The 11290-nt window shown below is 38.1% G+C and overlaps 1 protein-coding gene across 2 annotated transcripts; it reads left to right on the forward strand.

Moving 5' to 3' along the window:
• The first annotated feature begins 1153 nt into the window (after nt 1-1153).
• LOC103709773 (protein IQ-DOMAIN 31-like) lies at nt 1154-10680 on the forward strand. 2 transcript variants are annotated; one of them, XM_008795272.3, is made up of 7 exons: nt 1154-1435; nt 1929-2063; nt 7206-7496; nt 7936-8139; nt 8753-8812; nt 9017-10037; nt 10268-10680. In XM_008795272.3, the coding sequence occupies exons 2-7, from the start codon at nt 1974-1976 to the stop codon at nt 10297-10299; spliced, it is 1698 nt and encodes a 565-aa protein (XP_008793494.2). In that variant the 5' UTR covers nt 1154-1435; nt 1929-1973; the 3' UTR covers nt 10300-10680. The 2 variants fall into 2 exon arrangements, with proteins under 2 accessions (XP_008793494.2, XP_008793495.2); XM_008795273.2 differs by having other exon boundaries at nt 7209-7496.
• Nucleotides 10681-11290: the final 610 nt, after the last annotated feature.

The raw sequence follows: 11290 nt of genomic DNA on the forward strand, positions 1-11290 counted from the left end.
TAACTTTGTTGGTTGTATTCATGTGAAATTAGTGTGAGCAGTGGGTGTTAAAAAAAAAAAAAAAATCCTCTCATCCGCTAATCTTCTTTCATTGATATAAACACATCCATGATGCGGACACATAATCTCCGCCGTACAATTAATGCACCGGTAAAAATGGAACTCGAATTATGAGGTGGCCAGTTGTTAGGGTCAGATAAGTGGTTATGATTGTTCCGTCATTTCTTTTTCGGGACTCCGACGCCGGCTCCTTCCAAAAGGAAAAAGTTAAAGTTAGGTTGATTTGGAGTGCACCATCTGAGCCGTTGGATGTGCACCGAGACGATAAAGATCCGTCGTCTAGCACGCGCCTCATCATAACGCGTCGGTGTTATAATGGACGCACGTGATTTGCTGCAGCCCCCGCGTCCGAGCGGCAGTGGCCGGGTGGCGTCCCGATGTCTCGTCTCCATCACTAGCGGTTATATGCGGGTGTTCGATCTACCGTTGCAAGCATACCTTGTATTGGCGGGCGGTCAGGATCCACTCGAAAGAGACAAGATCGGCAGCGGTTTCATTGTTCGCATATAAATTTATATGCGGACTATTCTTCCATCTGTTCTATTCTCACACCTTTCGGCAGCACCTTAGTGCCAGGTGTCATTCGACTGCCAAGTTCCACCACCGACTTCATTATGACAACGAAATGACATAAATACCCTTAGCAGCCTAGCAGGACGACGAAATTATGTTCGGAACCCGGAAAGAAAATCCACAGATCCAATTGCCAAATTTCTCCACCGACAGTAGCCCCAGTTTGAATGGTCGTTGATCCAGCCACTTCAGAGGGAGAGAGATAGAGCACTACCGTCAATATTCGATAATATTGGGGGTAGTTCTGGAATCTAGTTTAGATAATATCGTGAGGATGGATAACGGCTAATACCGGACCATGGAGTGCAAAAAAAGTCAAATAAATTAAGATCTCTGTTATGCGGCCCCGTCGAAGCCCACGAAAAGAATGAACACTCGTAAAGCGGTCCGCGAGAAAACCGCGTCACCTGCACGCAAAGCTGGTCTTCCCTCGACTTTGGGGGATATATTGGGGCCGCATTTCTTCCTGTTTATACTGTTTAATATCTACCTGCTCATGTTATCCAACGGCTCTTTCTTGAAGAGCGTTTCCGATCCCGTTCATGTTTCGCTTTTCCGACACTCTCAAGCCCAGCAAACCCCAACCCCCCCGCCCCCCATTTTCCTCTCTGTCTCTCTACTTTACTTTTCTTTTTTTCTTTTTTTTTTACTTCTTTTTTGTTGGTTACGGGTTTCCATCAGCTCCTTAGAGATCCGAAACCTAGTCTGATCTCTCTCGCCTTTTCTTTCTCCATCTCTCCCCTTTCTTGATTTCTGTGGAGGCTAAGGTGTAGGTAGGGTTTCCGGTAACTGGGTTCATCTGGTAAGCTTCAGATCCATGAGATTTCTTTTCTTATCTATTTGATTTCACTCCGTGTTAGTTTTTTCCTTTTTCATGTGCATTGGATTTGGAGTTTGGACAAAGTTGGTCGAGCTCTGGGACTGACCGTGGCGTTCTTGTCGATCGGAGTCAGGCTTTCACGCTTTTCTTTGTGATTTGAGCTGTTTTTCTACATATTTTCAGTGTTTTGGTCTCAAAAGCTTTGATTCTTCCTGTCGATTAATTGTTTTGGCCTTCTTTGTTCTAGCAAGTAATTGTTTTTTGGGGTAGGTTTTCCTATTCCCCTTTTCTCGTTTTTCTCTCATTTAAGCGTTTTGACCTTTTCGATAGAATGCGAAGTGCTGAGACGATCGGTTGAGTCATAGTTTCCTTCACCTTACAAGTCATTTCTCTGCCTTTCGTTCTATGAATCAGATTTCTCCTTACTTGATGTTGCTTGCTCTATATTCTGTGCCGTGATCAAGGGTTCTTGCAGGTTTTGTTTCGAGATATTACAATTTAGGGTCTTGAATTTTTGCTGATGGGGAGGTCTCCTGGAAGATGGATCAAGACAGTGCTCTTTGGCAAGAAATCATCCAGATCTCATGCATCAAAAGGAAGGGATGCTTTGGTATGCAACTGGATGCCTTTGTTCTTTATGTCAATAATTCTTTTATGTTTTTTTTTCTGTGGTTAATGATTAGATGTCTGGTTTTTAGAGGTAAAGATTCACTTGGCAATTGATCTACATGTGTTATATATAGCTTCTGTCATTTGCTTCCTAAGCTGATTAAGGAAGCCTTCCATAGCAGCAAGTTGCTAGTTTTGTGTACTTTTTTAGCCACACGTTATTCTCACCATCACCAATTAATTCAAGTGATGATGTCTGCATGACTCCCTGTAACATCTCTGATCTTTCATTTGTGCATACATTCGTTCCTAGATTAACCAAACAGATCTAAAGCATTACATACATGCCATCTTACTGTTATGTCAAGGGATGTGGTTGTCTTGCAGTGAAGATGAAGTGGGGGTTTGGTTAGGTTGGTGTATATTTGGCTTCTTTATATGATGGATATAAGAATCTTCAATAGAGAAAGGACTGAGGTGATGAACATGGTGCAAGCCTTCTTTTATATAGGACTAAGGTGATAAATATCATGAGTTTAGAGTTAATGATGGTTTGATAAGATATAGCTTTATGGGGATGGAATGCATTGAAACATGAATCATTAAAAATGAAATGGGAAGACTGGCATTGCAAGATGAGCTACTTGATAGTTGCATTGTGATTCATACAAATCAAGGTATTGGTAAGTTTGATGGGATGATTTTTGACTTTTGAGAGGAAATGGGTAAGGTTAATGCCGTTTGAATGCCGATGCATTTCTAAGCTAGGAGGTATTATCCTGTGTCTTTGGAGGACAAGGGAGTGTTAAAAGTGAATGACATGTAGGATAGATAGCACACATGCATTGCATTTGGCTTTAACATGAGGACGAGTGAGCTTCATGGTCTCAATTCTCTAATGGAAGGATGTCCTTAAATTTTGTAAGATCTCTTCCTGTTGATTATAGGTTTCATTCTTTTTTCCAAAGCCCCTATTATTGTTCCATCCTGTGATCTGATGGCTATTTTGCACACAAGGTTAATAAATCCAAACATAATGACCATAACATGTAGTAAGCTCATAAAGTTTCATCTTTTGGAACAAAGTTTCAAATATCGGCATTGCATCTCATACCAGTTTTTTGTCGGAATGGTATGGTACCAGTTACCAACACAGGGTATGGGACGCGACACATTATGTATTGGTGTTGAAAACTTTCTAGAACGGTATGGTATTGTTCTTACTGTCCTGTTCTGGCGGTATTTGATATCTTTTTTTCGGAATGTGAATATTACAACCAAAAGCGAGGAGTTTGGTTGAAAGTTTATATGATTAAAAAGAGGTATGGGTATGTAACCATCCAAAAGGGGCATTAAATAGAATGTTGGGGAACAAAGAGGTCAGGAGTTTTTTTATCAAAATACTGTGTTTTGGAACAAATATGATTTAATGTCAATGACAAAAAATAGGGAAAGAGAGGGGGAGGGTACCATTGTGCTTGCAAAAAATTAACACCTGAAACCAAATGTTGGAGGAAGCACATAAAGGGTATCATTGTGCTTGCAAAAATTAACACTTGAAACCAAATGTTGGTGGAAGCACATAAAAGATAAGTCATCAAAGAAATAATTCATAATTTATAAGCTTCTGCATCAGCCTTTAGAGTTGAGATATGCTTGAGAGTTGGCTTCTCTAAACTCAAAAGAGACTATTAGGCTTCGCTCTGTCATGTAATGGGTCAAATTTGATTCAACAGACTGTCATTGTAGTGATACTGTATTTTTACAATGTGGTTTTCCACAACGAAGACAATGATTTTTAAGGGCATTTGCTGATTATACATGAAAACTGAGCTATATGATTATAATAGATCATCAAACACTGCTTCATTTCCGAGGGCCTGTTTGGATGCAGGTATAACTTGTCCTTGAGTTAAACTAAACAATTGGTCGAAGTTGAGGAAGGTAGTGGCGGACGTAAAGAAGAAAATTGATGAGAACATACATACTCTTGTCTTTCATGGAGCACCCAACCCCTAAAAAATTGAGATACTGTATTCCACTTAAAAGGCGTTTTCTCGTGTCCTGATCCTTTTGGGATTTTGATCTCAAGTTTCCCTAATGGGAAACTTATTCGCACTATTTACTTATTCTCAGCATTTGTCATATATAGATAATTCAACCGGATAATCTATAGCGGCATCCAAACAGCCCCTACATTAGGGCTTTGCATTCCTTAGAGTTGACAGTGACTACAATACAATGAGGTTTCCTGGGGATAGAGAGTGGATGCCTTACCAAGTAAACGAATGATTTTGGGCAATGAATTAGAGACATGTTGTTACTTGATGTGCCTTTATTTAATCAATGTTTCAACTTGGAACAATATCAGAAATTGTGTAATTTATTATATCCATCTTTGATGCTAACTGAGATGCATTGATGCAGTTAAGAATCTTACAGATTGAAAATGATGCACTTTGGGCTTAAAAAATAACTCAACTAAATTTGTCTTGGCTGCTTTAGTCAATTATGAAGATATAATTTACCAAAAGTAAGATGGTTTGACTTGGTTTTAAGTAAATTAGGGAAGATTAGATGGTCATGATTAGATAGTATGTTGGAAATGTCGCTGATTGGAAGGGAATGTTTATCTTTGAGGGCTCGAATCACTTTCTTGAAGTTGTTTTGTCTATCATATAATTTTCTCTTATACATGTATGCATCATATTTCCATGGAGAGAAAGAAAAGGTGATGGTAAGAGACCAATCTGTTTTACTTGAAAAAGGCTACATAACGAGGGTTCAGCATTAAGCCTTTGAAGAAAGTATATCATGCACCTTGCTCACAGTTCATCATTCTTCCTATTACTTAATTTCTGAACATGCAAGATATAAGAGGATATCAAATTACTGGGAAGATGATTTGCTAGGAATACAACTGACCTTGTGGGGTCCGTGTATTTGATGCTGCTGAGTGTAATATTGCTTAATATTCACGTACCACTGAAATTTAGGTTTTTTCTTTGTTTAATTTCAGAGGAGTCTAAAGGAAAATTATTTCCTTGAGGAGGCATCTTTCTTTTCGAAGGAGTTGCTCCTTGTTAATGTTAATTCTACTGTTGTCTTCTCCTCCATATATTTATTTTTGTTGATCCCCTTTTCCCCTTACCCCCTTATCAGGGCAGTGGATGAGCTAACCTTGCTTTTACTTTGTTCCATCTCATGGAATTTCTTGCCATGAATAGACTTTAATTTCAGAGGAGTCTAAAGGAAAATGATTTCCTTGAGGAGGCATCTTTCTTTTCGAAGGAGTTGCTCCTTGTTAATGTTAATTCTACTGTTGTCTTCTCCTCCATATATTTATTTTTGTTGATCCCCTTTTCCCCTTACCCCCTTATCAGGGCAGTGGATGAGCTAACCTTGCTTTTACTTTGTTCCATCTCATGGAATTTCTTGCCATGAATAGACTTTAATTTCAGAGGAGTCTAAAGGAAAATGATTTCCTTGAGGAGGCATCTTTCTTTTCGAAGGAGTTGCTCCTTGTTAATGTTAATTCTACTGTTGTCTTCTCCTCCATATATTTATTTTTGTTGATCCCCTTTTCCCCTTACCCCCTTATCAGGGCAGTGGATGAGCTAACCTTGCTTTTACTTTGTTCCATCTCATGGAATTTCTTGCCATGAATAGACTTTAAGAAATATTGCCTCTGCCTGCTGTAGAGAAATTAAGTCACAAGATATCAACATGATCGTCTTTTGGGTCTGCAACCAAATATAAAGGAAAAAGGAGCATTGGTGATTGATCTTAGTTATCGATGGCTGGATATCTTACTGTTGTTTTGTCTTTTGGTTGCTTTCAGTGCATGTCTGTTTGGTTGCTGTTTCTAGGCCTTATTTTCTCTGGCTTTTCTTTCTTCGGGGTGGGGGTGTTTCTTGTTCTGTCTCTACTTATGAGTTGAAGATCTTGGGGTATGATCTTGTATTGTCCGCTTTTTCCCCTCAAGACTATTCTTGAGGCAGCTATAAAGTTACAACTGCTAAGGTCTCACCTTTTTTGGGAGAAAAACCCAAAAAAAAAAAAAACAAAATTGTTCATTGCTTATTCTAGCCTCTTCTGCATGTGGTGTCGGACTTATGAGAGCTTGGTTTGGCTCGAGATTGCCTGCAAGATATGCAGTCCTTCGGTAAACTTGTACTATTGTGGCACCAAACTGCTTTGGCTGGCTTGGCATTGACAAGTCAGCATAGCTTTGTTTTGTGATTTTAATACCATTCTGTGAAATTTGTTAACTTTCCAGGATCTTTTTAACTTTCTCTGCATGGTTACTCTTCTTTTAGAGATGACCAGAAACCTATCAGATATAACTAAACATAAGGACTGTTAGTGTTCCTGTATTTCATCAGCAATGCAATGATTCCCAGATGGAAATGGAATCATGCCTTTTGACGTATGTCACAAGAACCTAAAGAATCCTGATTAAGCCGTTTATCGAGAAAAGTTTGAGGTTCTTAATATTTTTTCCTGCTAGGTCTGTTCACTTTCACCTGTGCAAGATTTATTAGCATCCTAAAACCTTTTTCCTTTAATTTAAAATTTGTCAGATACGTTCTCTCAACATCACTTTCACTTGGAATCCTGGATTGTTAATAGAGTCATAACTTTTCAGTAAGTTTTCAATACTATATATTAGCTGTCTTTTTTCATGTCGCAAAGCTATTTGGTGACAAATATTGAAGGTAGATAGGTCTGGCTGGTTAGTTTCATAACCAGTAGATAGGGCCATTAAATGATGACAGAAAAGAACTTGCAATATCAAGTGCAGTTGTCAAAGAGGACTATTAAGGAGCAAAATGCATGTGTTATTAGTTGTACAGGGCCTATTAGTGGGAAATATCATAGATTTAACCAACTGTCGAAAACCATTTTTATTTTAATGTGAAGTCAGAGAGATGAGGAATAACATGTGCCTTTTAAAAGTCAAATCCTGGTTTTCTGTGTATATTTCTATATATCTCAATATTTCTTACTCTCCTTCAAGTTTGCTAAAGTTTATCATTAAGTTTCCTCACCAAAAAAAAGTTTTCATGCATAGTATGCCCAGTCTAAATCTGCTAGAGTGATTGAATTTGCAAGGACTGACCAATCTGTCTATTTCTATTAGAAGAAAGCTGCAAATGATAAAGAGAATATTGGTGGAAAAGGACCATCTGCTCAGGTTGTGAGTTCACCAGTGATATCTCAATCAGTACTTGTAAATGCCAGAGCTAATGATATCATCTCAGAACCAGAAAAGGGGGCACCTGCTGATATGGCTGCTGGAGCAGTTCCATCATCCATAGGTCAAGATGCAGATGATCAAGGAATTGTTGGTCCTGATGTATCAAAGGAGACTGAAAAAGTCAAGGAAGAGCAGGCTGCTACCAAGCTGCAAGCAGCCTTCAGGGGTTATCTGGTAATGTTTGATTGGAGTTATGATAATTTGCATTTACTTTGGCTATTTCCTATTTTCCTTCCTCACACTACATCTATATTGCAATTTGGCCAGGATAATGCACTCCTATTTGCACACACTCTTATTTGCACATTATTTCAGTAATGTGCTCATCAATATTTTTTTTACTCTTTAAGCTCTTTGGGGGAGATAATTGTCGATATCCCTGTCCTTCCCTCTCTCATCATTTGATATGCTCTCTCTCTCTCTCTCTCTCTCTCTCTCTCTCTCTATATATATATATATATATATATATATATATATATATATCTTTCTCTCTCTCTCTCTCTGTGTAATTTTTTAACTGCTTTTGCAAAGTGTGGAACAGATAGATATGCGGGAGAATACAATGGAAAAAAAGTCCTCAATGCTGTCTGATATCTGTATATTTTTGATGCAGTCACGCAGGGCATTTTGTGCGCTTAAGGGCATCATAAGGCTGCAGGCATTAGTTCGCGGGCACTTGGTGAGGAGACAAGCAGTTGTAACTCTACGTTCTTTTCAGGGAATCGTTAGGTTACAAGCATTGATTCGTGGGCGGCGAGTCAGGCTTTCTGGTATTGGCCTTGAAATCGACACAAAACGCAATCAGGGAAAGGATGTGGTAAATATTCTTACCTTGGAACTTTTGAACTATAAAGAATTAACTTAGTGGGTGTGTAACTTGTTCTTTTATTTTTCTCATCCTTCTCTGAAATGAATCTCCTTGTGGATGTCAATGTTCCACTACTTTGAAAAAAAAAGCCACATAATCTTGATTTATTGCGATGTCGGTCAAATTGGTGGAGTCACAACTGGTTGGCTATTGTTAGTCCAGCTGCCTTGCCGTTGTGTTATGAAAACAAGGTCTTGCATATAGTTCTGTAGCAATGAAGCTACTATTTCTTTTTGTTTCACACTCTCTTGGGAATTGTACTGACATGTATGCCCCTTGTGAGATTGTGGCCTTGCATGTTTGGGTAAAGGCAGGCAATTAGGGGATGTGTGGATGCAAATGTGCATTCAGCTTTTGGCAACACAAAAAATTCAAAATTGCAAGAACAACATGCGTGCATGCATTTTGTTTTATTTTATGGTCTAAATAGAGTTGGCCATATTTTGCTTGTTCAAGCTTTACTTGTATCTTAATCAATTCGCTATAAGGTCTTGGAATGGTTGCACCAGTTTATTGAACTTTCTCATCTCTTGTTGAAGATTGTCTGCCTCTTTCTTTTCAGGATGCTAAACACTTGAGAACTTGGAATGAGAAACTGTCAACTAACGCTTTCATTTGTAAGGTAAGTTATGTTGCGTTAGAGCTATTAGCATGATGAGATCATGTTTTTCAAAATGCTGCTTCATATGCTTGCTTACTGTCACTGCTATATCTGCCAAGCTGGTTAAACAAGCCTTTAAACAATTTTCCAGAATATATATTGCGCATCAATCTTGTTTATTATATATTCATTTGACAAGGGATATCGCTTGTTCCATTGCTGTAGCTTCTTTCTGCATCACCTGTTACAAAACCTCTGCAAATCCAGTATGGTGATGGGGAACCCAATTCAGTCTTGAGCTGGATGGAGCGCTGGACGTCCTATCGTTTTTGGAAACCACTTCCTCAACCAAAGAAGGCTGTTGATTTGAAATCTCAGGCGAGAAGGGGTGTTGGTGCTATGGAGAGTGAATCAAGCAGACCTAAACGTCGAGTTCATAGGAATTCAGCTGCAAATGCTGACTCTGGGCCAGCAAATGTCATGACTGAACCTGGAAAATCCAAACGCAACCCGAGGAAAGTACCTAATTCCCCTGCTGATTCTGCCCAGGAAAATCCACAAACTGAGCTTGAAAAGGTCAAGCGTAATTTAAGGAAGGTATCTAATGCGACAACGGAAGCCTCTAACAGGTTGGATACTGAAAATGAGATACCACCTCGCAGTTTGAAGGTGTCAAGTTCCCCTTCTGATGTTATGCAACAGAGCATTGAGGATTCTGCAGACAAGATGAAGAGAGACACTGCAGTGACTCTTGAGAATAAACCTGATGTGGAAACTGCAAGACTGGTGGCATCAGATGGGCCTACGAATACATTTCTAGATGATGGCCCCCCTCTTGAATTGTATCCATCGCAAAATCACAGTAAAGAAGATAATCTTTCTGCATCTTATAGGGATTTGAGCATGAAGGATGAACAGCCATGTGATGGAAGCCAGAAAAGCAGCAAGAGGCGGGCTTCTTTCTCGTCAAAATCTGAACATCATGCAGAAAATGGTTTGCAGAATGCTCCAAAATTACCAAGCTATATGCAAGCAACTGAATCTGCAAAGGCAAAACTACGGGGACAAGTTTCACCGAGGTTTGGCTCAGATTCAGCTGAGAAAAATAGCACCACACGCCGCCATTCTTTGCCATCTTCAATGAATGGAAAGCAGAGCTCGCAGTCGCCACGGACACAGAAACTGATTCAAGCAATTGGCAAGGGGGTGATTAGAAATGACAGATCTCTGACATCATCTGGAGATGGTAATGATTTAGGACCAACTCTGCCTATATTTTTGGGAACCACATTCTTGGATTTGTTTTGTTAGGGTCATATATTCTTTCTTTTTCATAAGAGCATAGCTCAATGATTTTACTTGAGATATTGATAGTTCTCTTGTACTTGCTATTCCATCTGGAAATTGCTTGAGTACTTTGTCGCATTTTACACAATCATGTACTCACTCCCCTTTTCTTTTTATTATTAAATGCAGAGAAGGCGATCAAAGTAGATTGGAGGAGGTGATGACACAAGTGGGATTCACGTTCTTACAATAGCAAATATTGTGGTTTATCTGCAGGTTTCCCCTCTTAATTGTGTGTGGGTGGTGCAGGGTTGCCCTGTAATCCTGTAACAACTTATTATCATTTGGGGTTTGGTGTGCTTAATGCTGTGTTCTTCACAAACTTCAGGTTACAGAATGTTGTTTTGTATTTGTACAGAAGAAATGCCTTTCGGATTCGTCTTGTTTGTCATTTAGGTAGATTGCTTTGAATTTTCCAAATGTCGGACATGGCCATCAACTGCGGGACCACTTATTAAATTCAGCATCATCTCGGTACCTTTTCCTACATGAACGAATTCCTAGACATGCTGTTATAAAAATGGGGCAGGTTCTTTGTTTAATGATCTGTTAGAGGTAGCTTTGTGGTTTTGAATATATTATTGTAGAAATGTTGTTAGGCTCTGTTTGGAGAACATTGGTAGTAGAATTTTTGGAAATAGAGCTTTTGGAAGTAGAGTTGTTTGAAGTAGAGTTTTTATAAAATGTTGTTTGCTGTTTGGTAACTACATTTCTAAAGTGTTGTGATATTTGGTAAACAAGCCGAGAAAGTATTTTTAGTATAACAAAATGGTCATAAAGGATATTGTATAATATTATACAATAGAGCATAATAAATATAGTATGTATTAGTATATAAATATATGATATAATATAATACTACTATAATATAATATAATATTATTATAATATAGTAAAATAATATTGTATACTATAGCATAATAATTTAATATAATATTAAAATATTTAACATAAGATATCAATATGTTATGCTATAATGTAATATAATATTATTTTTATAGTATAATATAATAATAAGGTATAAAATATTATAATTATTAGCGTAAATTAATTTTTCATAATATAACATCATATTAAATTATTTAATATAATATATTAATATATTATGATACAATGTAATATAATACTATATTTATAGTATAATATAATAAT

The sequence above is a fragment of the Phoenix dactylifera genome, chromosome 8 (genome assembly GCF_009389715.1).
Source record: "Phoenix dactylifera cultivar Barhee BC4 chromosome 8, palm_55x_up_171113_PBpolish2nd_filt_p, whole genome shotgun sequence".
NCBI lineage: Eukaryota > Viridiplantae > Streptophyta > Magnoliopsida > Arecales > Arecaceae > Phoenix > Phoenix dactylifera.

Excerpts from the sequence above, each read along its gene's own strand:
- LOC103709773 (XM_008795272.3), top strand. The coding sequence starts at position 1,974 with ATGGGGAGGTCTCCTGGAAGATGGATCAAGACAGTGCTCTTTGGCAAG. Across the intron at positions 8,140-8,752 it reads GCAATCAGGGAAAGGATGTG|GATGCTAAACACTTGAGAAC; the intron begins GTAAATATTCTT and ends CTTTCTTTTCAG. Across the intron at positions 8,813-9,016 it reads CTAACGCTTTCATTTGTAAG|CTTCTTTCTGCATCACCTGT; the intron begins GTAAGTTATGTT and ends CCATTGCTGTAG.